At 42.6% G+C, this 27,891-nt stretch overlaps 1 protein-coding gene across 1 annotated transcript in view; it reads right to left on the bottom strand.

Moving 5' to 3' along the window:
* Positions 1-27,891, bottom strand: part of KCTD1 (potassium channel tetramerization domain containing 1) — a 95,650-nt gene that overhangs the window by 25,788 nt on the left and 41,971 nt on the right. The window contains 1 exon segment of the mRNA XM_007974393.3: positions 22,134-22,312. Within this exon segment, the coding sequence (XP_007972584.1) occupies positions 22,134-22,312 (179 nt within the window).

Raw genomic sequence — 27,891 nt, 5'->3', positions numbered from 1 at the left:
TATTTCAAGCCAGCCAACAAAAATTTCTATAAAAGCAGCTCTTAGAAGACTGCAAGTGCTAAGGCACAGGGTTTAAGGAGAAAAAGGAACAATCCTGGAAGTGCATTGTTTATAGACCTTTCTAAAAATAGGAGAGAAGTGTCATTTAAATGGTTTTTAGGATGCAAAAACCAAGAATAAAAAACAACCTCGGGTGTGGATACAATGAAGCATCTTCACTTCCAACGTAGTTAAAATAGAAAAAAGCTGCGAAGAGCAGAGCAGGAGGGAGATGTGAAGCGGGCACTAGCAGAGCTGGCCTGCGAGTAACCTAGAAGCCGCCTGGCCGTCCGGGCGGGAGAGACAGTGGGGAGAACTGGACTCTTCAGGCGGCCTCCACCAAGATCAGAGGAGACGAAAAGCTGAGGAAGGCCTGGATTCCACCCAGCACAAGAGGAACCCTAGCCAGGGAATTTTTCTCATGAGGGGGTCCAGTCAAAGGGCAGCAAGCAAGGCCCAGGCCCTGTCAAGGGGCCCCCTTGCCTGGTGGAACCGCAGGCCCCCGCCAGGCGGTGGGAAGGAACGCGGTCGCCAGCTCGGCCAGACCTGATGGAAGGGGCTGAAAAACGCGCGCGGCCAGGGCAGGAAAGGCCGCGTGGGCTCCGTGGGAGCCGAGCCGGCAAGGGTTGTGGAGAGAAAGGGGGAATGGCTGGAAGGGAAGAGCGCTTGGGCCGCAGAGGCACAGGCCTGGCGGAGGTGAAAGCCTCTCGGAGAAGAAAACGTTCCCCATTGGAAGCAACAAACGTTAGGAGTAATAACAAGAAACGCAGAGCTGCTGATTTCTGCCAACTAAAAGGAGGAACGCTGGAGTTGTGAAAACACGGCGGAGGGGCATGTGGTGCCAAGGGTCGTAAAATGGCGTCCCTGGGTGGTGTCTGAGATCGCAGGGCTGTGTTGTGGAAAAGTATTGTTTGGCTAAGCAAATAATGGGGAAAATCGGCACAGGCTGTATTTCTTGTGGACATGTGAATGGAGTTACAAATCAAACTGCAGTGATTTGTAAACTCTGGTGCCTGAAAACTATGTGGAACTCATTACAGTTTACTAACCTTGGAGAACATTCCTGTTTTCCAACTAACCAAGACCAAGCTGGCTCCAGACGATGTATGGCTGGTTTTGGATTTTTTTTTTTTTTTTTTTTTTCCCACTCATTGAGTCAAGTGGCAATGCTGAGAATGACTTTCTTCCACCAATTTCTTTTTGTTTTTTAAGGATGATCATTACTATTTTAACTAACTTTTTTTACTTTTTAAAACATTTTATTTTGAACAATTTCAAACTTATGCCAAAGCAGAGAAAATAATAGAATGAACCCCCATATGACCATCAACCAGCTTCAAAAGCTGTCAATTCCTGGTTAATTTTGTTTCAACTCTACCTCGGTGCCTCACTGTCCTTTCAACTGGTAATTCTGAGGTAAATCTCAAACACTGTATTATTTTACTGTACATATTTCATAAACTAGTAAGATTAGAAAGTTCACTAAAAATATGTTCACTAAAAAAAGTTCATTAAAAACAACAGATACTGAATTCCACTGTTAATATTAGCTTGTTAATATTAGCATTCTGAGGCCGGGCGTGGTGGCTCATGCCTGTAATCCCAGCACTTTGGGAGGCCAAGGCAGGCAGATCCCAAGGTCAGGAGTTCAAGATGAGCCTGACCAACATGGTGAAACCCCGTCTCTACTAAAAATACAAAAATTAGCCGGGCGTGGTGGCGTGCACCTGTAATCCCAGCTCCTCGGGAGGCTGAGGCAGATAATTGCTTGAACCCGGGAGACGGAGGTTGCAGTGAGCCAAGATCGCATCACTGCGCTCTAGCCTGGGCAACAGAGCGAGACTTTGTCTTAAAAAAAAAAAAAAAAGTGCTCTGTTGATTACTCTTGTTTATAGAGCAAGTAATGCAAGACCTAATCTCTGAGGAAACCAAGCTTATTTGGTGGTTTTCTCCACTCTCCCTGGCATCATGTGCTGTCCATACTGTGCATTAAAGAATAGTCTTAAGTCAAAGAGAGTATGGGGCTAGGATCCTACATTTGGCTTAGTGTGAATCATTCATTAAGAATTTTTTTCTTGTGTATTCGTTCATTTTATGAACCTGATTTCTCTAATTTCCTGTGACTCAGGTTCTTAAGAATTTCTCTTTCTTTCTTTCTTGTGTAATCATTCAGTTACTCATTCACTCTTTCCACCAGTATTAGTGGGGGCTCACTATGCCAGATACAGGGGATGCAATAGTAAATCAGCCACAGTCCTTGCTTTTGTGGAATTTAAGTCGTCGGGGCTGGGAGTGCAGGTCAGGTGCAGTGTGATCGAGTGTGTCACTGGGTGTGTACGGTGGGCTCAGGAGGTGCACCTGGATCACCTAACTCAATCTGGGGTTGGCAGGGAAGAAAGAGAAAGCTCATCAGAGACCTGAAGGAGAAGAAGTTGGCCAGGTACAGGGGCGGGCGGTAAGGTTAGGTAAGCAGGGAGAAGGGTGGGGAAGATACAAAGGCTTGTAGCCAAACCCTGCCACGTGATTACTCTCTATCGGGGTGTACTCAGGCTGGCTGAGAACCGAGGCTGGAGCAGCAGAGGCCAGATCGTAAAAAGCCATGTGAGCCGGGTCAAGGAGTTTAGATTTGGTCTCAAGGGCAATGGGGACCGGTGTCAGGCTATGTTGTCAGGGATAGTAAGTAAAAGAGCACATTTAGGAGTGAGACAGAGTCAAGATACCACATCTGAAATCACACCTTCTCACAGACACAGCTTCTGGCTTACCCAAATCCTGTCTGTTTTGCCTTGCTTTGACTACGTCATTTGCATAATGCAGTGGTCCTTAACCCTGGCTACACGGTGGCATCACCTGGGCAACTCTGAAAAAATAGTGATGCTGGCTCCCCACCCCCAGCTATTCTGATGTAATTGGTCAAGAATGAAGCCCAGGCATCTGTATTTCTTTAAAAAAGCTCTGTAAGTCTCAACTGAGTTGAGAACCAGTGTAAAGAAGGTTGAGCAGAGAGACAAAAGAGGAGGCAAGTAACTCTCAATGGAGACCCTGTCATTCTGAAGTGTCACAGCATACTTTCTTAAACTGTGAAGGATCTCCAGGACAACCAAGTTCAGCCTCTCATTTACAAATGGAGACACCGAGTCCCAAATATATAACACTCAAGGATGCATGACTAGACAGACACAGGGCTGGCTCCAGACCCCAGCATGCTGCCCCGTGACAGGGTGATTGGCACAATGGTCAAGTTCAAGCCTATAGGGGACAACGGCTTTAATGCCAGTTACTACTCACTGAATAGCATTATGTGCCAAAGAGTGAGCCGGCTGCTTTAAGGGTTTGTATCTCATTTAATCTTTACAATGAGGTCAAGGAAATCATTGGTAGACTGAGAAGATACCCTACACTGAATTGAACCAAACCAAACTGAAACACCCCAAGGCTTCTTAGGTTCCTTTCAAACTGCTGTTACAACCGTAAAGAGGCCTGAGGAGGGATGGGAAAGAGGATTCCCAGGGAAATGGAAACCTCTGAGAAGAGGAGTATACGTGACGCTCCGTCTCCATTTACCTTGCAGCTCTTGTTCCATTATGTGCCGTGTCCCTACACTTAATCCTGAAAACTCTTACGGGATTTGTCGCTTTACAGCTAAGGAAGTTTAGCTTGAAGAGGCTGCCAACTCTGCCGAAGCTGCCTTCTGGCTCCAGGCTCTATATACCCCACCCTTCCCATACTGCGCTGTCTAGGGCACCCCATGCCACCTCATGCACCAAGGCATGTAACTCAACACCAGGCCCGGCTTTACCGAGAGGCCAGCAGGTTAATCCTTCCAACTCTCCCCTGAGGTCCATGCGTGGTAATTACAGAGGGAGGGCTCATCTGCATTGCTGCAGGATCGACCAACCCAGAGCGGGCGGAGGCATCCTGCTCAGGGGTGAGGCTGGGGAAAGAAGTGCAAAGGGAAGGGCACCGGTGGTTGGGCCCTTTTATCCATTTGGCTCTCCTTTGCCAAGAAATGCCTTTTTTCCTCTATGTCTAGGCTTCCAAGCCATGGGAAATATGGTTTGGATTTTAGGAAAAGATTTCATTTAGATTCTGGTCCAGATTTATTTTGCTAGCCAAGAGATTCAGAGGCTACTTACAAATGACATCTTTAGCATTTGGAGATATTTAATTACAAAAGTGATACCTGCTCATGTTGTCAACGGGAAAAGTATAGAGGGTGAACAAGCAGCAAAACAGAAGAACAATCTGCTGTGAGCCCACCACTCAGCAGGGAATTACTTTTTAAAATCTGATTTAAAGAGTATTTTTCTTTCTTTTCCTTTTCATTTTTGTTTTGGAGTGAGTCTCGCTCTGTTACCCAGGCTGGAGTACAGTGGCATGATCTCGGCTCACTGCAACCTCTGCCTCCCGGGTCAAAGTGACTCTCCTGCCTCAGCCTCCTGAGGAGCTGACATTACAGGCACCTGCCACCACGCCCGGCTAATTTTTGTATTTTTAGTAGAGTTGCGGTTTCACCATGTTGGCCAGGCTGGTCTTGAACTCCTGACCTCAGCTGATCCTCCCGCCACAGCCTCCCAAAGTACTGGGATTACAGGCATGAGTCACCACGCCTGGCCTAATGAGTATATTTCCATTGAACCATTTTGTTTTTGGAAGCACTTGTAGCTTCATACATTTTTATGGCTACTAATTTGCATTCCCAACCAACTTTTTTTCCTAATGTCTGAAACCTAAGATAGATAAATCCAGGGTGGAGGCTGGGTGAAGGTGTGGAAGTTGTGTGCATGCACAATGGAGACTGTGTGTGTGTATGTGTGTGTGTGCACATAAGAGGCATGTGCAGAGCTGACACCACAGGTGCAACCTAAACTCAGGACAGCAGGAAGCAAAGCAGTCCTGGAAAGAGGAGATGGTGTTGCAAACAAAGGGTTCCTTTGCCTCCTTTCTGCTGAGATGAGAGAGGAACGAAACAAAGTGGGTGGAAGGGAAGGAAATGCTAGGTTAATACATGAAACCTTTGGAAAAATAGGGGTTCAATATTGTATTCTCCCTGTGTTTGCAAATATTTTTAAATGTCCATAATAAAACGTTTTTCTGTTAGAAAAGGGAATGCAATGCTGGAGATAATTATAGTGTAAAAAATATCATTAGTCAATTAGTTGTTTCAGAAGTCTGCATTATCATAAACAGCATTTAATTCGTTTAAAGTATTATAACTGTTAAAAATTCCAGGAATAGCTCTTTAAGATTTCCAGACTCAAGAAATTTCATCTATATTTCATGAACACAGATAAAAATTAAGTCAGAGCTTGTTACAGAAATGGATAGAAGTCATTTAAGAGAAGGGGGAAATACCTTCTAAGTAAAAACAAACAAAACAAATTATATCTGCTTATGAGGAGATGTTTCTAGTACCTGTTCCCTGAGGTGGCATCATTTTCTTAAATGATACATAGAACTGAAGAAAGTAGGGGAGAAAGGAAAGGCAAGTTAGAAATATAAGAAAAAGTATGAGCGCAATAACAAGTCAGGAACTCGGCGTTTTGGGGAATCCATCACAGGGCCACTCAGGGGCAGCTGATTCTCCAGTAAGCTTATTAATCCTCCCCTGACTGTGGTTAGAACATTTTTAAAAATTAGAGGGTTACATTTTTTTACTATGAAAAGTACTATTACAATGAAACGGAACTTTTTAAGAACTGACATAAGTAGACTTTTTGTTTCTTCATTTACTGAATGCCCACCATGTTCCCTGTGCTCTTTGGGGCCTTAAACTGGGCATGACATGGTCCCATTGGGTGTCATGGAAGGACAGAGGAGAGGGAACCAGCTGGCCTAGGCAGGCAGGGCAGGCCTCCTGCTGGAGGCGATGACTCTGCAGGGTCTGGAGTAAGGGGAAGTGCACAGGGCTTTGGAGAAGAGATTTTAGCCTGGGGGCTCAGCTGGAGAGAGGCCACGGAGGCAGGAAAGAACATGATGTGTGATGGGCGAGGTACAGACACAGCCAGTGAAGAGCATTTCTCTCAGTATTGACCTGAGCGGGGTAGGTAAGGGCACCATTATTCACAAGAGTTTTGGCACAGCCCTTCAGTCATGTCTTAGGAACTTCCTGGCATGTTCAGCTCCAAGACCCATAGACCTGGGTTTGAAACTTGCCTTGAGTTTTGATTTCTTCACCTGAGCAATGGGATAATACCTACCTCAAATAATTGTCATGAGGAATAAGTGGATATCTAATAAGCCCTACATTGAACTGAGTGTTCATCTGTGCAGGGCACACTATAGAATCTTGACACCTCCATGAGGTAGGTACTGTTATCCCCGTTTTACAGGCAAGGGGATAACTAATCAACTAATCAACGGTGAGGCTAGAAGTCACAACCAGGCGGCTGGACCACAGGGTCCAGCTGGGACCCACATCCTCACTGTGGCCATTCTGCTGCTCAGTAAAGCACTGTGCATGGCCTTGGCAAATGCTGACAGATTTGCATCTTTGGGAGACGATGTGCTATGCCAAAACAGAGTTCTGACTGAACAGAAAATCCTGCATGCATCTTGAATTGAAAGAAAACTTTTAAGATCACCTGGGCCTGTTCTCTGACTTGAGTGTTTAAACATGATTTCTAGGGCAAATGGCTATTTGTCTAAGATCAGTCCAGGATCAGATCATCATAACCTCCCTGGGAAGCCCAATTTAGTATTTTTTCAGCTAGAACAGTTTCTGTTTAGGTTTTCCCTTGCTTTTTATTTGGGCAGGCGAGCACGAACATATGCACAGAGCCTGCCCCCACAGCCCACGCCCACCCTCCTCCCAACACTGTTCTATATTTGGAGGTATTTCTGACACACTCCTTAGTCTATTCTCTTAATTTAAAACTCCATAATTTGTTTTCCATTTCACAATAATAATTACTATTCAGAGAAAAAAATGTTAAAATAGCCAACACGTATTAAGCATATCAAGTACTCTGTTAAAAACTTTATGGATTATCTAATTTAATCTTTTTTTTTTTTTTTTTCCCAGGCTGGAGTGCAGTGGCATGATCTCGGCTCACTGCAACCTCCATCTCCTGGGTTCAAGTGATTCTCCTGTGTCAGCCCCCTAAGTACCTGAGATTACAGGTGTGTAACACCATGGCCAGCTAATTTTTGTATTTTAGTAGAGACGGGGTTTCACCATGTTGGCCCCCATGTCTTGGACTCCTGACCTCAAGCGATCTGCCCCACTTGGCCTCCCAAAGTGTTGGGATTATAGGTGTGAGCCACCGCACCCGGCCCTGATTTAATCTTATTGCAGCTCTATAAAGTATTTTGATTTTCCTGATGGAGAAACTGAGTTACAGAGCCATCGAGTAACTTGCCAAGGATTTCTGAGCTACATAGTCTATTGTCCCTGAAGAGTGAGGGCCAGCCCATGCTCCATGCTGTCCCCGAATCACAGTGTCCGTCTGTCCCAGAAGTCCCAGCTCCTTTCCTGCTCTGGCACCTCCTGCCAATCTTTCTTCATCTCGCAGTTGTGCTGTTTGTTACAGAACATTCTCTTTTGCATGTGTTCCCAATGAACTTAATCTGTGTTGGAAGAACGGTTCCTATTCCTGGGTTTCTCAGTATTAGCAACCCTAACTACTGGACTGGGGCCTTCCTGTGTGAAGAAACATTCTTGATTCTTCATCTGTGGTGTCAACAGCTCTAACAAATGGAACAGACTCTGGGCCCTTCCCTGTGTGACTGCTGGTCTCCAGGTGGCCCCATCTCTCCCTATTTTTTGATTATTTCCCTTGGTGTTTTACTGTTCCAGACTGTTGGAATTAACTTACATGTCACTGCGGTCACTTCATATAAAAACGTCAGATTAATTATATGACACTATGAGAGGAGTATGGCCAAACCAGCTATATATATTTTCAATTTTACAATTTTTCCCACTTGCAATCATGCCAGCAAAAGAACAGCCTACAATGAAAGTATTTAAACCTTTTGCTTTTTACCTATACGTGAAAAACCAGAGGCTTAACACAGTGCTTAATTCAGAAAAAGAGAACTAGAAAATAGATGTAATTTACTTACAGACTAAGTAAATACTTTTTGGACACCTAACAGAAGATATTTGGAAGCAAATAACTGAATCTACCCTGATTCCTTCACACCCCCGCTTTATCCCTCCATACTCAGACACACACACACACACACAACTTCATTGATGGTATCAGTCAACACAATATCTCTTCAAATATTTACAGTATTGAAACGTGGTTGGATGAATGAAAAGGAATGAATTATTCTGTTGTTTATGATGTTAGAGTGACTAGGAAGCTTAAAAACACATTCAGAAGCTAAGCCTTGCAATGACCAAGTCAAAGGCAGGAGACAGCCTCAGGACGGTGAGCTATATCTCTTGAAAAGGAGGACAGAAAGCTGAAAATTGGACAAGAATCCTAATATACAACTTCAAAAGTATATAGACATTTTAAAGAATCTATACCCAACATTTTAAGAATGTCTAATTGCTTCTTCAAATCACCGTGGAGGATGAGGCTTTATGCTCTGAGAAGCTTTTAAGGTTTCTAATTTATGTCGCAAGCTTATTTAAATAGTCACCAAATCAAAATGACATGTGAAAAATATTAAGTTTATATCAGCTCATGATTCAAAGACAACACTTGTGGGTGTGTGTGGTTGGGAAATACCCAAGAAGGCGCTGACAGCATTCTGCCCTTGGGTGCACTGTGGCCAACAATGCACGGTCTGTAGGTGTGCGTCTTGTGCAACCGTCTACGCCCTTCTGGGCTTAGTCGTGGTTTATCATAGTTCAAAAATTTACCCAGAGGCCCCAAGCCAGTCCATAGCCATGCTAGGTGATAGGAATATCTATCAATATTTCTCCCTACCCCTCTAACAAAGAACAGAACCAAGCCCTAACCTGAAAATCATTGAAAGAAATAAAAGTTTCCCAGCTAACAAGGATTCCTCATTTTTTTCCTCTTCCTTTTAAGATGATCATGTATAGACACTGACAAGTTTTAGTAGTAGTTTGATGACTTCACTTCCCATCACTTGTGGTTTCCACTAGCTTTTCATTCAGAAGGCCTGGGTGCGAAAGAAATACTTTTCTCATTTAAAAATCTGCATAAAGAATTGTCAGTGGGTTCCTCCAGAGCCTGACACCTGGTGTACTTGGAAATACAAACCATATCTTCCCTGTTCAGCTTTTCCAATCGTTAGAGACATCAAGCTAGGGTGAAGAATGGAACTTCATTTTTTTTAACGTGGTTTCCTAGGTTTTCTTAGTTGTTACAACAACCTTTATTCCAGTCCATTTTCTCCGAATTCCACCCTTAATGCCATTTTGTTCCTTCTGCAATGTATCATCAAAATGATGCTGTTTTAATAAAGTACCTTCTTTAGGGCCCCTAAGATTACAGATCCGTGGGATATACTTCAAAGAGCATTCTTATTTTTTTTTCTTTTATATTGACTGTTTTTGTTGCTTTCGGACTAGAAGAGTTTTCCGTTTTTAGCTAAGCTCTAAAGCCCTCAGGACTTTTTAGCTTTTTTTTGAAAATCAATTTTTGGTGGGGTCGAAGGGGCCTCACCACGTTTAATGAGGCTGGGTGGGAGTTCTGGAACACACTCAGCTCCGATCACAGAAACAAGTTCGGGCGAGCTCAAATTCACCCTTCAGCTATGAAGCCCTCCCAGCCTGGCAAGGTTTGCCACTGTTTGAAAGTGGTGGTTAGCTGTTATGTACGCTTGTAATTTATCTTCTGAATATGGAGAACACAATAAGAAAAGTTGCATAAGAATAAAAATAATCATTACCACCAGAAAAGATAAACAGCAATGTTATTACTAAGCAAACTGACACTCGGCATTTGATACTCGGTAGCAGCAGGAAGCCATTATCCAGCGACAGTGTCTTTTCCACTGATACCACGTCTTGAATAGATTCAGACAGTCGGGCAAATAGCTGATATGATTGTGACACTGAAACATGATTTTTAAAAAACATTTTCATTTGCAAATGTCACTGCCATCAGATTGGAGCTTCCAGGTGCCTACTTTTGAAAGATGAATGCATGAAAAACACACATCTTAGAAGATTACACCTGACTCTCATCCCCTGCCCGGACCAGGACCATCCTGGGTACCTTTGAAAGGCAGCACAGAAAACATTCTGCACCCACGCAGCTGGCTGCTTTGGGGACAAACTGTCACCACTTCCTATCTCCAGGCGGCTTGAGAGTCATATTTCAGAAGCCAAATGTTGGTAATTCATCGAACTGAGGCTATAAATCCTGCATTTATAGTAAAAAGAAATGGTATTTTTATAGGCGATTTCTATAATAATAATAGACTGAACTGTCTGGTAGATGTGGTGGCCCAGACTCTTCTCCTAACATAGCTCATGTTTCAGTGGAGGACGTTTATGTGGCAGTTTTGTGGACCCATGAGATATCTTTCAGAGGGACTTTCTGATACTACTCATAGGAAGTTTGGGTTATTTATTTATTTCAGAGATAGTGTTTTCCAGTGCTTCCCAGACTGGTCTTGAACTTCCGGCTCCAAGCGATCCTCCTGCCTGGCTTCCCAAAGTGTAGGGATTCCAGGCCACTGTGCCTGGCCTGTTTTCTTTTTTTAATCCTGAATATTTAAATGCAAATTATAACATCATGGTTTTGGGGTATGAATAAATGCTTCTTTTTGGGAGTTGGGGGCAAAGGTTATTTTCCACATTGGCCTAATAAAAAACATTTCCCCAGCTTGAGAATAACTTGTACGGGATTTTCTTCCAGCCTAGCATACATATAGCGTAGATATCCTTGAAAGGAGATGCGTGAGATTCATGGGCTGGGCTGTATGAAATAACATCTAAAATATTAAACCCCTTTGAATGGAACTGTTCTCAAGACACAGTAAAGTGGTGCATATTTGTCACATGTTAACGTTGTAAGAGATTTATCTGAATCTTCTATGAAATGCCTATGAATTTTTCAAACAAGTAATTCGATTACATGGTTTATTATTATAAAAGTTCTTTCTGGTATGATGAGGGTAAACTCAAAATACGATGAAAAAAACAGAGCAACAATGCCTGGGGTGTTGCTCAATGATACTATTCATGACTGATCAAAAACGAGTACAGTCAGTATTATTGTCCCAAGCGACGTGGATCGTGCCAGAGTCAATAGGAAAGGCCTCACTCTGCCAGTGAGTCTCCTGCCACACCACCATGGTGCCCACGGTACTGCACGGTGACGCGTTTACATGTCATCACCTTTCTCTGCAGCTCAGGTGCCCCGACTTGGAGAGGCATGTGGATTGCGGGAAAACTTACTAAAACTAAAGATTTCCCTCACAACCTGGGAGATACAGATTAAGTACACAGCAGGTGGAAACTCAGGAATCCGCATCATCTGAAGTACCCTGAGATGACGCTGATACAGGGGGATTAGGGAAAAGCTATCAATTGGAGGAAAGCACTCTGAAGGCAGGGATCACTCTTCTGTTAATCTGGTCCATTGCTCTTTCCCTCCAGGATAGTGAGACCAGGAGAATCCTTTCTGGTTTGTGCCTTGAATGAAAAACGATGTAAATCTTTGCTACCCATATTAAACTAGGCCAGGCAGGTCCTAAGGCTACTCTAGCACCTAAGACTCAAAATGTTTGACTTTCACGCTGCAGCTGCCCTGGGGTGGCTGAGTTGTTCCAGGACATAAAGGGAGATACTAAGCAAAATTCATTCACATTCAACAAATATTTATCAAGCATTTGCTCTATGCCAGGCACCAAAGACTACTGGTGGATCTATTATCTGTTTTAAAAGCTAGGGCATAGGTTTGGAGGTCTTTTTTTTTTTTTTTTTTTTTTTAGGTAGAGTCTTGCTGTGTCACCCAGGGTCTGGAGTACAGTGGCATGATCTCGGCTCACTGCAATCTCCACCTCCCAGGCTCAAGCGATTCTTATGCCTGAGCCTCCCGAGTAGCTGGGACAACAGGTGCATGCTACCATGCCCAGCTAATTTTTGTAGTTTTAGTAGAGACAGGATTTCACCAGGTTGCCCACGCTGGTCTCAAACTCCTGAGCTCAAGTGATCTGCCCACCTCAGCCTCCCAAAGTGCTGGGATTACAGGCGTGAGTCACCGCACCTGGCCCAGAGGGCATATTTTTACAATAAAAATTTAAACAAAGTTTCCTGGATTGGTGTGTGAGTGTGTGCATGCAGGCATGCTTATGCGTGTTCCGTGTAGGAGTGTGAACCTTGAGTGTTGCACTGGTTGATGCATTGGCGGGGTGTTTTGGGGTCTACTGTTCCATCAGCAGCAGGAGGGTGGTGACTAACACAGCCACGGGCCTCAATCCTCCCAGCCTGGGGAACGGCCCTCAATATCCCAGCGTCGTCAAGCGCACCATTCTTTCCGGTGGGCACACCGTGCAAGGATCGAAGCTGGTCACTGACTGTTGCTAACAACTTTCTCTTCATAGGTACAAACAGCAAGCCATCAGACAAGTGGCAAGGTCACTGGTCCAAAGTCAACTTTGTCCCTGGCTGCAGGCAGACCTGTACACTGGACATATGGGCCTGAAAGAAAAGGACTTCAGAAACCCACAGGCAAATAAGAACAAGACCCACTTATCCCATTGCCCAGTCCAAGGCGGTCCTTTCCAAACTGTTCCAAGTCATGACACACACAGAAAATGATGGTGCCGTATTTGTATGACACGAGGGTAGCAAGAATTTTGTTCACGGCAGGAAGTGACTGGCCTGGAGCTCTGGCTGCCTTGGGGGCTGAAGGGCTCCACAAGGGTAACCCATGTCCCAGCACTAATGGAGATGCCCTTGGCTAGGGAATAAGGTGAAGGCTGCCTTGAGAAGAAAGTGGCTTGAAATATCGTAGACAATTTGACCTTTTGTCTAAAAACCACTCTAAGAACACAGTTCCAAAAGGGGTGTGTTGGATTATACAGCTGAACATGGGAAACAGTAAAAAATCCTGTGCCCAGTACCTGCCCCAGACCAATACAATTGGGATCCAAAGAGCCCACATGGGCTGGGCACAGTGGCTGATGCCTATAACCCTGGCACTTTGGGAAGCCAAGGAGGGAGGATCACTTGAGCCAGGAGTTTGAGACCAGCCTAGGCAACAAAGTGAGACCTCGTCTCTACAAAAACATAAAAAATTAGCCAGGCATGGTGACATGCACCTGTAGTCCCAGTTACTTGAGAGGCTAAGATAGGAGGATTGCTTGAACGTGGGAGGTTTATGCAGCAGTGAACTGTGATTGTACCACTGTACTCCAGCTGGGGCAACAGAGTGAAAAAAAAAAAAATTGGAATCTTTGAGGGGTAGGGGTAGGCAATTTTTTGTTGTTGTTATTGAGTCCCAGTTGATTCTAACCTGCCCCTAAGTTTGAGAACCATCGTTATCAGGCTGGGAGCCCTGGCTCATGCCTATAATCCCAGAATGCTGGGAAGCTAAGGATGGTGGATCGCTTGAGCCCAGGGGTTCAAGACCAGCCTGGGCAACATGGTGAAACCCCGTCCCTATAAAAAATTAAAAATTAACCAGACATGGTGGCGTGTGCCTGTAGTCCCAGCTACTCGGTGGGAGGAAGGCTTGGGCCTAGGAGGTAGGATCATGCCACTGCACTGCAGGCTGAGTGACAGAACAAGATACTGTCTCAAAAAATAAAAATAAATAAATAAATAAATAGAGAGAACCATTGTTATCAAAGAGGAGGAAACAATAAGCATCGTGGAGTCAGAGTGGGAGCTGGAGGCCTGGCTCTTACCCCATTTCCCAAAGAAGACTGACTCTTAAGGTGAAGCCACTTAACCTCTCAGAGTTTCAGGGCTCTTCTCTGTAGGGATAGAGGGATAAATACAGTCTCTACCTATAAGGTTATACATGAAAATATATGCAATGAAACCAGCCCAGCCTTTACATTTAACTTTATAATTTGAATAACGTTACTCAATTATTTTCCCTTCGCTCTTTGGAGGATCTGGCCTCCGAATACAATATTTTACCCAATCATTAATTTATATATGGAACAAACTTTTGAATGTTCACCTGTGGCTGGGATGCTACCAGGTCCCAAGGATACAGGATGAAAAATAAGTGAGAAAGGGCTTTCCAGGGAAAGGGTTTCTGTCTATGATGAGACTAAGTTTTGGGTAAGTGAGAAGTTACTGGAAGTTGAGCGTATGATCCGGAGTCCCGCCCTAAGTTATTTCACATTAGGATACCCAGTATGACTCATCTGGCCATCAAAGGCTCTGGCAGGGATGCAAATGTGAGATGTCTGTGGCTAGCAGAGTGGCCTTCACCTTCACAGATCCAGGGTGATGTGTGATAGTGACAAAGTCTGCTTCTAAATCTAAACTAACATGAAAACTAGATTTTGTCTTGAAAATACAGATGAACAAATAAAGATGTATTTTTTGGGGAAAAAACATGTAGGAATAAAACTAGTTTTAATATAGGCAGAAAACTATATGTCAAAGTAGGCCTATTTATCATGTGTGTTCTTTTTGTTTCTTGTTCTAGAAAAAGAACACCTAGATGTCACACTTCCATCTAGACGTTCTTTTGCTTTTTTGAAAAATTTTTGTGGGTACATAGTAGGTATATATATTCATGGGGTACATGAGATACTTTGAAACAGGCATGCAATGCATAATAACCACATCATGGAGAATGGGGTGTCCATCCCCTCAAGCATTTATCCTTTGTGTTACAAACAATCCAAATATAACTTTTAGTTATTTTAAAATGTACAATTAAATTATTATTGACTATAGTCATTGTGTTGTGCTATCAAATACTAGGTCTTATTTGTTCTTTCTGGATACTTTCTGTACCCATTAACCATCCTCTCTTCCCCTCCACTCCCAGCCCACTACCCTAGTTGCCATTAGCAAAAAGCTCAATTACTTTTGCACCAACCTAAATATTTTTCTTAATATCACTACTCACTGAAACCTTGCTTACTGGTGGTTTACTTGTTTCCTGGCTGTCCTTCGCCCTCACCCAGGTAAACTATAAGAGCAAGGACTTTTGTTGGTAACCATGCGCTGGCAGATAAGGCAAATACAATAAGTCTGTTGAAAGCATGAAAGAACAGGCCAGGCTCAGTGGTTCACACCTGTAATCCCAACACTTTGGGAGGCTGAGGTGGGAGGATCATTTGAGGCCAGGTGTTTGAGACCAGCCCTGGCCACACAGTGAGACCCCCATCTTTACAAAAAATATACAAATTAGCTGGGTATGGTGGTACATGCCTGCAGTCCCAGCTACTCACGAAGCTGAGGTGGGAGGATCACTTAAGCCCAGGAATTTAAGGCTACAGTGAGCTATGATCCTGCTACTGCCCTCCAGCCTGGGTGACAGAGCAAGACCCTTTCTCAAAAAACAAAACAAACAGGACAAAACAAAAACAAACACAACAGAGGAAACTCCGGCACTGTATGGCATCTTTCCTTTAAATTATGCTCCAAGACTTATGAGCTAGATTACTTTAAAAATAAGGCCTTTTTTGTTCCCTAGTGGCAAAGGAAGTTTGCTGAATCTAGCAGTTGTGCAGGGTAAGGAAGGACTGGCTTTTCAGCACGAAACATAAAATCCAGTTTCATTTTTTTTTTTAAAGTCATTTGAAGCCAACCATTTCATTGACTCTTTACCTATATAACTGAGGAGCAGTTTTGGAAAAGCAATATTGTAAGATGAAAAGAAGAGAGAGAGAAGAGGAAAATTTCTTCTATTACCCTGGAGAAACTTTCCATTTCTCATTTGCCAGGTGCTTTCCCCCCTTTTAAGTTCCTCCATAAACTAACTTTCTTTTTTCTTTTTTTAAAGATTAACCCATCTTACCAATCAAAACTGTTCATCATTTTATGCGTTTCCTTAAGACTTTTCATAGCAGCAGGGGTATGCTCTCTTTCCATCTGTGCCAAGACTATACAGTGAAGGTTGATTTCAACTCATCTAAAAATCCCTAATACCTATTCTGTGACGTTTACATTTGCTACTGACACTGAATTATAAAGCATGTGGATATAGAGAGCAGGTTATAATAAAAAGCTCTCTATTCAATGCCATGCAGTGATTCCGAAAGCAAGTGCAGTGAATATACTGAATGCTTTTTTTTTTTTTTTTTTTTTTTTTTTTTGGCATTTCTGTTGAGATCCTAAAACAACGGCCTGCACGATGAGGCTGCTGGACCCATGTCTAGGAACTGTAGTGTTAAAACTGGAACTGTAAAGTCATAAAAAGTGATGGCACAGAATCCCCAACCTAATACAGGATTACAGCAAACTCCCTAGGCTGGCATACAACAATTACACAGAAAGCCAAATATTTGAATGCAATTATCCTCTGAACGTATGCACCAGTCCCTTAGTGTTGCAGTTGTCTGGTTTTCCTTTTGGTGTAGCTCCACATAAGCAATCCGGTAATGGCTAACACATCCGAGAGTGACGCACGCCAAAAGCTGGATTGCTGCTGGCAGGGCACACATGTTTGGCATCTCCATCCTAAAGCTCCAAATACACACACCCCTGGGTGGCCATGGGTGTCGGCTGCAAGGCTGAAAGTAGAGTCTCTTGTGTTTTGCAATTACCTACATATGCCAGCGTGCTTAGTAACTCTACTGCTATTTAGAAGAGACCAATTTAACATAATCTACTTATGTGGGAGTTAACTCATGTACTGGGTTTAAAATATACAAAAGCTTTGTCAAGCAGTCAGGTTGGATGGCTCAGGGGACTGAAACATGAGATCTTGCCTTTTACCTCCAGGTCACTGGTTGACAATCAGTGCTTTTAGCTAAGACCCCCGTCTTATTACCACTTGATAGGTTCAATGAATTAGTAGTATCAGTCTACTTCTTGGTTTTAAAAATGGTTATCCACATCTGAATAACCATCAATACAGCTGCTATTAAGATTGTTTTTGTTGGAGGTGATAGTAGAGAATGAATAGACCTAACTTTGAAATCAGACTTGTGTCTTCTTTTAAAGCAGAAATAGAATGTATTTTCAATATTATGCATGTGGCTAAGAGGATATTTCAGTGTCAACAGCAGATCTTAAAGAGGTCATATAATATGGTACCAATATTAATTACTTATGAAAAATTACTTAGTTACCTAGATCTTTTATTACCAATGATGTTAATAAAGGGTACCTTGGATTTTTGACTAAGATATAATCAGGTCTGTTCTTAAAATTTTCAGAGTCCAGGGCAACAGTGCAAGTGGAGGGTCTACTTTGCATACTTCTAGATATTTACAAGCTATAAATCAAGCTAACAAACTATTAATAAAATATGTTCTATCTTCTTTGTCCATTTATAATCCTTTTTTGATGGTGATCTATTTTTCTTGACTTAAAACATACTTATTTAAAGTGAAATTATTGCAGATCTGAATTGGGTGTTTTTCTTGGGGATTACAATTCAAAATGGCAGTGAGAACTGGAGACTCTTATGATCCTCTGAAAGGAATCAGTGTTTACCACTGAGATGGTGGAGATTAACCTCTGTCTCAGAAACACCTCCTAAAGAGCTATTTTGCATCTTACATACACATTGGTTAAGACAAAGTACATTAGTGATATATGTAATACTTCAGTTAATTTGAAAACTTTAGTCCCTTTAGCTAAAAAAACATCTGATGATGGAAATGAATAACAACATGAGTGGTTAACCGTGAGGTGTAAAAGTCAATTTACTCACTGAATCATTACTCAGGGTTTACAAGCTAAAAAAAAAGCACGCCCGCACGCACACACGCGCACACACACACACACTGGAACCACTGGCAACCTTGGTAATTAGAGAAATGAAGATTGAAAGCTATTTTCTTTTGGTGAAATGGCCATTATGAGATACATGAAATATTCATTGAGGAAGAGACCTACATTCTCTAGAAGGGATCATACATCTTGGTGCCATTCAGAGCCAGATGGTGAAAATCAAGACCTCTTTGGAAAATTGCAGAGGTTCCTATTTATTGGTCTGGAGCAGGGCCTTGCATGGCTTTTTAATGCTTCCCAGGTGCTTCTAATGTTTAGCTATATAGTCCACCATACTACTTTTTGGAGGACAAAGTTCTAAGGGTGCTCTTTAGCCAAGAAGGTAGGTTAAGTAGAGACAGAATTTTAAAAACACCTACAACATTTCAAAATGGAGTAAAGGTTCTTTGCAGGACCTCTGAAATTGTAGAAAGATAATATTACATCTTTTATGGTCACTTGTTACATACAAATTAGTAGTTTTAAACTACAAGTCTTTCCCTTGAAATCTAGGAAAAGCCCTCCTATCCTCTGCGTGACACTAAGGAAGAGAGGTAGGTGAGAGTGGAACCAGGGAATCCAAGAGGGTGGAGCAGAGAATGGTCCCATAGGGTAGGAAGGGTTTGAAGCACCCCAGAATCTACAAAACTAATTGGAGTTATTTGTGATTCCATGGCCATGAGCAACCTAATGTCCTCAGATTTATCCAAGAGAGGTTAATAATATGCAAGAGATTTTCCCAGTAATTGGAAGGAGCACCTGATGCCTATGGGAAAAGCATGAAGAACTAGTTCTCTGTATCTTTGATTACTAAAATTTGTGTATGGGTCCCATTAAATTGGATATTGCTTTGAAATGAACATTTAATTACCTACAAAAATACGCCCCCCAAAACCCAAGAGGAAACAAAGCAATACCCAGTGGTCAATTCAACAGCAAAACCAGTGTTACCTGAGCAGTGTCATTTGCTTTAGTAATAGCAGCTGAAACAGAGGTTACCTTGTAAGGCTTGTTTCAAAGAGTCTTGACAAATTCTTAAAGATATCTCCTAATGATAAGGATGTCTCGGAACTTGTGACCGGCTTGGCTATTTAAGATAAAGGAGGAGAAGGTGCAGGCCAGGAGTCCCCCGAGATGGGAGTCATCCAGGCAAGAATCCAGATGTAAAGCTGTTTCCATGGCTAGGAAAGCAAGAAATGGAAAATATTTGGAATTTGAAAGGCAGTTTGAAAAGAAACAATTCCTGGGTTTGGCAGAAGATTAAGTATGAAGACAATATTATGTGTTGGGTACAGGGCCATGGTGTGCTTTTCATAATCACATTTAATCCTCCCAATAACCTTGCAAGGAGACCTATTTGTGCCTATTTTACATGAGAGACGACAGGTGTTCAGAAATTAGACCTTTCCATAGCCAAAGAACTGTTCGCCATTTGCCAGCATCCAGTCCTAGAACTAATGAATCACAAATTATTTTTGCTCTTGCTCCCGTGATCCTAGGACTCACTGGTGACAGAAAGCAGAGGGAAAGTCTAGGAAAGGAAGATCAACAATTCTATCTTTTCTAATCACATTGGTGAAAGAGACATTCACTTTTTGATGTATTTCAGTATCAGGTTGGGGGAGGGGGAGGTTCAGTGAGATGCTTTTATAAAAACATCTGTTTCATAGTTCAGCGCTGTCCAACAGAAATAAAAACCAAGACACATGGAATTTTACATTTTCTAGTAGCCACGTTAAAAAATCAAAAGAAACGAGTGAAATTAATTTTAATAATATGTTGTATTTAACTCAACATATTATCATTCCAACATGAAATCAACATAAAAGTTATGAGTTTACATTTTTTTGGTACTAAGTCTTTAAAAATCAGTGTATATTTCACACTTAGATGATATTTCAATTTGGATTGGCCATATTTAAAGTGCTCAATAGCTATACGTGGCGACTGACTACTGTATGACACAGCGCAGGTAAAGAAAGTGATGAGATCCATGCTATTCGATGCATGTTTCAGGGTGTGGATAAGAAGGAACAAAAGTAGACTCTTAGAAATATCCATGGAAAGATGGACTGAGAAAGAATCTCCAAATGGGACACTATATGAAGTCTTTACCTCATAATATATAGCGACAGAATAATGAAAGTAACAAATTATTTGAGAGATACGAACTGAATGAATAGAGCCTCTCTCCCTCTATCTTCTACTTTGGCCAGCCCACCAAGTGATACTAGGGAGCTTCCTAGGGGCTAAACCCTGGGGAATGAGTCAGTGGAAGGAGACCCACCTAGTTACAACGAACATAGAAGAAAACCAATTTCTTAAGTCACAGAAAATGTAGTTTTTATTAACTTCCCTCCTGTCTCAAGGTTTAATTTAAAAAAACTGAAGCAAAAGGCCATCAGATCAGACCAGTAAATCTTGCTACAGTTTAAGGTTTGCTTTTTGTCTCTTAATATGCATTTTGTGACTTAAACCCTAGAATTAAGTGTTCATTTAAAGAGGCAGCTGTGATTTTCTGTAGTTGATGGTGGTATTAACAGAGGGTTGGAAGGAATGGAAATAGGCATTTTCAAAAAGAACACTACTTATATAACAAAATACTTGAAAAATAAAGCCATTATAATAAAATGATTTTTTGTAGTCCCTATTCCAATATACTTAGGGAAGGTAGTGACTAAATAATAGTAATAGATGACTAATACGATCATTTCATTTTAAAGTATATAGTCTTTTGGATAATTGAACCAATGGAAATCTATTTTATTTAAAGCATTTCTATTGTAGAAATTAAATCTGGAAATTAAGAGAGAAAACATTTCATCTTTCTTCTTTTCATCCTTCACATTCTTTCATCAATTATCAAGTAATGGAGTGAGATTTTAAAACAAAAAACAAAAAAGTTGGCCTTCATGTAGTATGCAAGGTGATAGTGACTTTTATGTCAGTGCTGTCTACTTAGACTGTAAGCTATCTGTTATCTGTCACTTCATAAGATATTCTTAAAAATGTGCCCTTCTGAAGCTCAAGGGCTTCATCAGAAACAGAGAACCACCCTGTTTCCTGACATTACTCCACATGAGTGCATGCCTCCTCCCCTATCCACCAGCAAAAAAACTTCCCTTACAGGATCTGGGCATAGCCCCCAAATCTGGGGCAGAGCCAGGAGGGTTGTCCCAGGGTAGAAAGGAAATTATTTCTTTGAAACTCCTTTAGAAATGGGTGGTTGGGGCCAGGTGCAGTGGCTCACACCTGTAATCCCAGCACTTTGGCCACGGCCAAGGTAGAAGAACTGCCTGAGGCCAGGAGTTCGAGACCAGTCTAGGCAACATAGTGCAACCCCATGTCTACAAAAAATTTAAAAAATTAGCCAGGTGCAGTGGCTCACACCTATAGTCCCAGCACTTTTGGAGGCTGAGATGGAAGAATTGCTGAGGCCAGGAGTTCAAGACCAGCCTAGGCAAAATAGTCTGTCCCTGTCTCTACAAAAAATAAAAAAAAAATTAGATGGGCATGGGGGCATGCACCTATGGTCTCAGCTCCTGGGAAGGCTGAGGTGGAAGGGTCACTTAAGCCCAGAAGGTCAAGGCTGCAATGAGCCATGTTTGCACCATTGCATTCCAGCCTGGGCGACAGAACAAGACCCTGGCTCCAAAATAATAATAATAATAATAATAATAAAGAAATGGGTGGGCAGGGGCATGGGAGGAGATAAGTCATAAACATAAATGTATACTGCCTATTTGTAAATCACCCTCTATCTTTAAACAATTTGTATATTCATTTATCTACCTTACGTTCGTAAGTTCCATGGCCCGCCCTTTTTTTAAAACTATACTATTTTGGCTTCATGGATTTTTGCATACAGATCTAAATATAATGCCTCACTGCTGAGAATCTCTTTTTTTTTTTTTTTTCTAGTTCACAAGTTGATGAACCAACTCATCTCCTATAAAATTATCAGAACCTATAAGAAAGCATGTTTTTAAAGAAGGAAGGAATGAAGGTGTTGGGGAGAAATCACCATCTTTTTGGTACTACATTGAGAATTATGAATATCATTGTAGAGCAAAATATCACAGTATTCCATTCTCCTGTGACATTTTTACATGGACTCAACTAAGCTGCGGGTCCAATCCTGATTCGAAGATGTCCAGCCTAGGCAGCAGGGCGGCTCACGCACTTTCACGTCCTGCCCCCTGCCTCCACGAGGCTACGCTGCTATGCTTGTCAAAGGAAAAACAGTTAGGTTATCAAATACATGCACGTCAGAGTCTGATTTTTCAGTTTTTCAGATTACCTGGATTCAGGGTATTTGGTGAGGGTGGCCAGGCTGCTGGTGTACATGTGGCCGCCCACATCAATGTGGACAGGCGCATTGGATTTTGTGAGTTGTGCTGGAGTAGGGATGCCTTGGTTGTTCAGTGGAGATGCAGGGGATCTAGTGATCAGAGGTCTTGACATATTGGGCCGACTGTCCTACAGAGAGATAAGCAAGTTTAGACACTTTTTCTCTTTACAGCAGAAAGATAGGAAATACACATAGCATAAGGAATGAACAAGTGATTAACGATACTCATTCAGTAATAAAACCTGAAAAACCGGCAAGCTCTTGCTTTTGTTATCATGAGTATCAGAAAAACAAATTCTGTATTAAAGAAAAGGAAATCTTCACATGCTCAGAAGTAAGGAGCTGAACTAATGTTCACTTCAAATAACTCTGAGGACTATGAAGGCTTATTATACTAACAAATTCTTGCATTTATCAACTGACAAATCGCAACTAGTATGACATGAAAAGTCTATTCATTCCAAATAAAACAACAATCAAACACTTCAAACAATACATATCTAAATAAAATGCATATGAGTTAGCCCTCTCTTTGAAAACTTCCTTATTTCTATGCACTTGGAATAAAAACAGACCTCTGACACCTGTGTTCTACAAAATGTTTTCTTAAACTTTTCTTTTTCAAATCGGGAAAAAGACAGCATACTGGTCTAGCCATCAGCTCACATACTCAAAGCAACCTCGCAAAGAGGTACCACAAATTTATCAGTCAATATACCCTCAAATGATAAATATGTGCTTGCTCATGGACCACAAGCGAACTGCTCTTCTGCCTGACTTCTTGAAGAAATCAAGTTCCCAAAGTGTAACTGAGGCAGATGTTGATGTGCGGTTGCACAAGCGAAGGTGCAATGGGAGCAAACAGACCAGAAAGAGGATATCACCTGCTGGCAGCAAGAACATGTTTAAGAAATTGTACCCTTTTCTTTTTTTTTTTTTTTGAGACAGGGTCCCCAGGCTGGAGTGCAGTGGTGTGATCATGGTTCATTGCAGCCTCAACCTCCTAGGCTCAAGCAATCCTCCCGCCTCAGCCTCCCTAGTAGCTGGGACTACAGGCACCCGCCACTACGCCCAGCTAATTTTTATGTTTGTTGTAGAAACAGGGTTTCTCCATGTCACCCATGCTGATCTTGACCTCCTGGGCTCAGGCGACCTGCTCATCTCAGCCTCCCAAAGTGCTAGGATTACAGGTGTGAACCACCTCACCCTGGCAGAAACTATACTCTTGAGAAAATAAATTATTACATCCTTTCCATGGATACAATATAAATATTTCAAATGCTATCAAAACATGGTTGTTTGCTTTTAAATTAGAGCCCAAACCACAGACAAGTAAAGATAGGTCTCTGGTATTCAATGAAGGGGTCAAACATTTAGAGTATCTAACTGAAGAATAAGCTAAAATAGCATTTATGCACGAATTCTGTAACACCAATGACACACGTATACTCTCAGATTTCTAATTCAGCCAGAGATTGCTTTCAAACATGCAAACAATGTATGGCAAAGCCAGGGATTTTGAAAAATGCCTTTGATGGAGACCACAAAGGGGAAGTCATCTAGCTTTTCTGCATAAAACACAGCATGATAAAATATAAATTTGCAAAACATCATAGATTTTATGATCTGGAACAGCTTCAGGAGTTACCTGGGGCACAACTGTTAGACCACTTAGCATTAACCACATGTCCAAGCAAGACTGTGAATGCACATGCTTTCTGAAACTCAACATCTACTGTGAATGGGGTGGTGACTGGGCCTTTACGCAAAATGTTTCCCATCTGTGTTATGTGTTTCTACATGCTGAATTAACAGAGCCTAGAAACAGTTACAGAAAAAGAGTTAATGTTTTAGTTCTGAAATCGGCTGGTCGGCTCAAGGGTGTTTACTACATTATTCTTTATATGTTTCTAGATATTTTTAACAATGCAAAATAGATATTGAAAAACACAACAGGATGTTTGTAACACACAAAGAAGGAGAGTTAAAGGGGTATTGGGTATTGGAAAAAAATTTAAAAACCAAGACAGTTGGTAGTAAATATAAAACAGGTAAGGTTCAGAAATACTAAAAGTAGCATTTTAAAAGGATGACAGAAAACACATTTTTCCTTTAAAAATGCTATCATACAACCTCCACTTTTAACAGACACATACTGACTTCCTTTTAGAAAATGATTCCCTGGGACAGACACACACACGCACACGCGCGCACACACAGGCACACGCACACCTCCCTCCCTGTTACATTTTAGCCCATCACAGTGCGGCACAGTCTGTAATAGTTTTTCAATTGGACACATTCTCTATCCTGCCTGAGGGTGCTCAGGCGAAAATGAACAGATTTGCAGGGTTAATATTGTCGTTAGACTGTGACCTCATTCAGCACGGCTCTAACACTGCCAGGTCTATATAGAAAGAGAAAAAAATGAAAGCGTAACTGATCGGTTGAAGCATTCCAGATTTCTCAGAATATATACCATTTACATTGTAAGTCATAAATGCAATGGATATTGCTAAATTTAAAATTAAACTAGTGTTTCTTCAGCTCAGGGTAGGGGTGGGGTGGGGTGGGCACTGACCCTTAAGGGCGAGGATTAGAACTGCCCTCCTTTGGTGAACCCTCTTGGTTCTCCTAGGCGCTCTCCCCATCGTGGATGTTCTCCTCTTTCTGCAGGGTTGCTCTGGCTATGCTCATTTCTAAGGCATTAACTGATATTAGTTAACACAGTCAGGGCTTTTCACTTCACTTGGTATTTTCCATATGGGGCAGATTGTAAGAACTTTTTTTAAGAGACAGAGTCTCTCTCTGTTGCCCAGGCTGGAGTGCAGTGGTGTGATCAAAGCTGCTCACTGCAGCCTCAAACTTCTGGGATCAAGCGATCCCCCCACCTCAGCTTCCCAAGTAACCAGTACTACAGGTACGTGCCACCACACCTGGCTATTGTTATTATTATTGATATAATATCTCACTCTGTCACCCAGGCTGGCGCCATTTCATTTCATTGCAACCTCCACTTCCCAGGCTCAAGCAATTCTCCAGCCTCAGCCTCCTGAGTAGCTGACACTACAGGTACAGGCCAATAATGCCCAGCTAATTTTTATATTTTTAGTAGAGACAGGTTTTTGCCATGTTGCCCAGACTGGTCTTGAACTCATGAGCTCAAAGTGATCCTTCTGCCTCGGCCTCCAAAGTGTTAGGATTACAGGCATGAGCCACCACATCAGGCCTCATTTTATATTTTTAATGTTTTTAGAGACAGGGGTCTCACTGTGTAGCCCAGGCTTGCCTTGAACTCCTGCCTTCAAGCAATCCTCCTGCTTCAGCCTCCCAAGTCACTGGGATTACAGGTGTGAGCCACTGTACCTGATATATAAGAACTTTTAAAATCCTCAGACTGGTGTTGGAGGAGGATATTTGGGGCTGAGAGTATGGACACTTGTAATAGATGTTGGAGTTGATGCTCAATATCTATCCCATTGACTCCAGATGCTTCATCTAACACAGTTGTGGCAACCTCTTTCCTTGGCCAGTAGCTGGAGCTGACACTTTCTCAACTTTACCTAGATGGACACTGAAGTCCAGGATGGGACGCTGCTACCTGCAGCTGCCATCTCCCTGCCAGTTTAAGGATGAAGCCAATGCCCAGGATGGCAGAGCTGAGAGCTGGAAGGAAACCAGGTCCTCACTGACATTGTTGACACACTGCATCAGCCATCTCTCAGCCTCCCACCTCTAGATTTTCTGTGACTTGGGAAAATAAATTTCTGTATTTGTAAATCGAGTTTGAAGTGGGATTTCTGCCACCTGTCTTGATAAGTAATCCTTCCTGTTACACAGCTGCTTCCCTGCGAGGTTGTTTGGCTTGGGGGGCCTTGGCCAGGGATGCCAAGCATGGCTACCCGCTGAGACGCAGCAGAGCCTTCTGTCGTTCCATCATCGTCCTCAACTCTACTTTCCCATCACCATCTTAGTTTGTGTATGTCTTTCAGGATTACTTCTAGAGAAAAGAAAACCATAACCTTTAACCAGAAAGAGTGCAAGTGACTTGGATGCGCCGTCACACTGCTGAAGAAACAACTCAAGAGTGCTGAAGACTATTTCGATTTCTGTGCATTGCTCAGGCAGAGCGCTCTGTGCCAAAACTCCTTCCGGAATACAGAGGAAGAATCCGGGAGACGAACCCTGTCCTAACACGAAGCTACTTGATTACTGCTCCTCCCTTGTGCAGTCCATTGTTCTCTCCTTCAAAACATTTTTATTTATTTTTATTTTTTAGAGACGGGGTTTCACTCTCTTGCCCAGGCTGGAGTGCAGTGGCACAATCATAGCTCACTACAGCCTTGAGCTCCTGGGCTCAAATGATCTTCTCGTCTCAGTCTTCCCAGTAGCTAGGTCTACAGGTGTGCACCACCACACCTGGCCAACTAAAAACATTTTTTTGTAGACACGGGGTCTTGCTATGTTGCTCAGGCTGGTCTTAAACTCCTGGCCTCAACTGATCTTCCCACCTAGGCCTCCCAAAGTGCTGGAATTACAGGAATGAGCCACCAGGCCTGGACCATGACATTTTATTATTATTATTTTGAGACAGTGTCTCACCTCTGTCACTCAGGCTGGAGTGCAGTGGCATGATCTCAGTTTGGTGCAGCTTCCGCCTCCCAGGTTCAAGCAATTTTCATGCCTCAGCTTCCTAAGTAGCTGGGACTACAGGAGTGCACCACCACACCTGGCTAATTTATTTTTTTCATGTTTTTAGTATAAATGGGGTTTCGCCATGTTGCCCAGGCTGGTCTCCAACTCTTGAGCTCAGGCGATCAGCCCGCCTCGGCCTCCCAAAGTGCTGAGATTATAGGTGTGAGCCACTGCGCCCAGCCCATGACATTTATTAACATCTCTTGAGTGCCAGGCATTGTTCCAAATGATAAGTGAACAAGAGTAAACAAAACAGGCTGGTCTCTGGCCTCACCAGTCCTGCCGTTCAGTAGAAGAGAGCCCATGAAACATGCGACTACAATCAGGACAGAGGAAGGCCGGGCTACTGTGGCAGCTGATGGAGGGGACATTTAGCCCAGGGTTGGGGGCTCAAAGGATAGGGAAGGATCCCTAGAGACTGAGAACTGAGAACTTAACAAACACTGGGAGGTAGGAAGGAGAGTCCCAAGTGGTATTCCCAAGGCTCCAAAGTGGGAGAGTGCATGGTACCTTCCAGAAATTAAAAGTTCAGCATAGTGTCGCAACCACTTATTTTTTTCTCCCAGGTTGAGGGATAATGCGGGAGACAGAAGCTTGTATGGTGATCTGTGGTCTGAGAACCACAGAATTAAATGATAATTTACAATGAAAAAATAAATGAAGCCCACCATAATAACATCCTTGTGTCTGGAGAAGAAGAGGTAGAAAGGTAGGGAGCTAAGACCCCACGTTCTAAACAGAGCTGTCCCTAGAACTTTCTGCAGTGGAGGAGATGCTCTGGACCTACACAGTTCAATACGGTCACCACCAGCCACAAGTGGGTGTCATAGTGAGACTGAATCTTTAATTTTATTGTAGTTAATTTAAATTTTAATTTAGGCCAGCCGTGGTGGTTCATGCCTGTAATTCCAGCACTTTGGGAGGCCAAGGTGGGCAGACCACCTGAGGTCAGGAGTTTGAGCCCAGCCTGGCCAACATGGCAAAACCTCATCTCTATTAAAAATACAAAAAT

The sequence above is a fragment of the Chlorocebus sabaeus genome, chromosome 18 (assembly GCF_047675955.1).
Source record: "Chlorocebus sabaeus isolate Y175 chromosome 18, mChlSab1.0.hap1, whole genome shotgun sequence".
In the NCBI taxonomy this organism is placed as follows: domain Eukaryota; kingdom Metazoa; phylum Chordata; class Mammalia; order Primates; family Cercopithecidae; genus Chlorocebus; species Chlorocebus sabaeus.
This window is presented reverse-complemented; position numbering and strand designations above follow the sequence as displayed.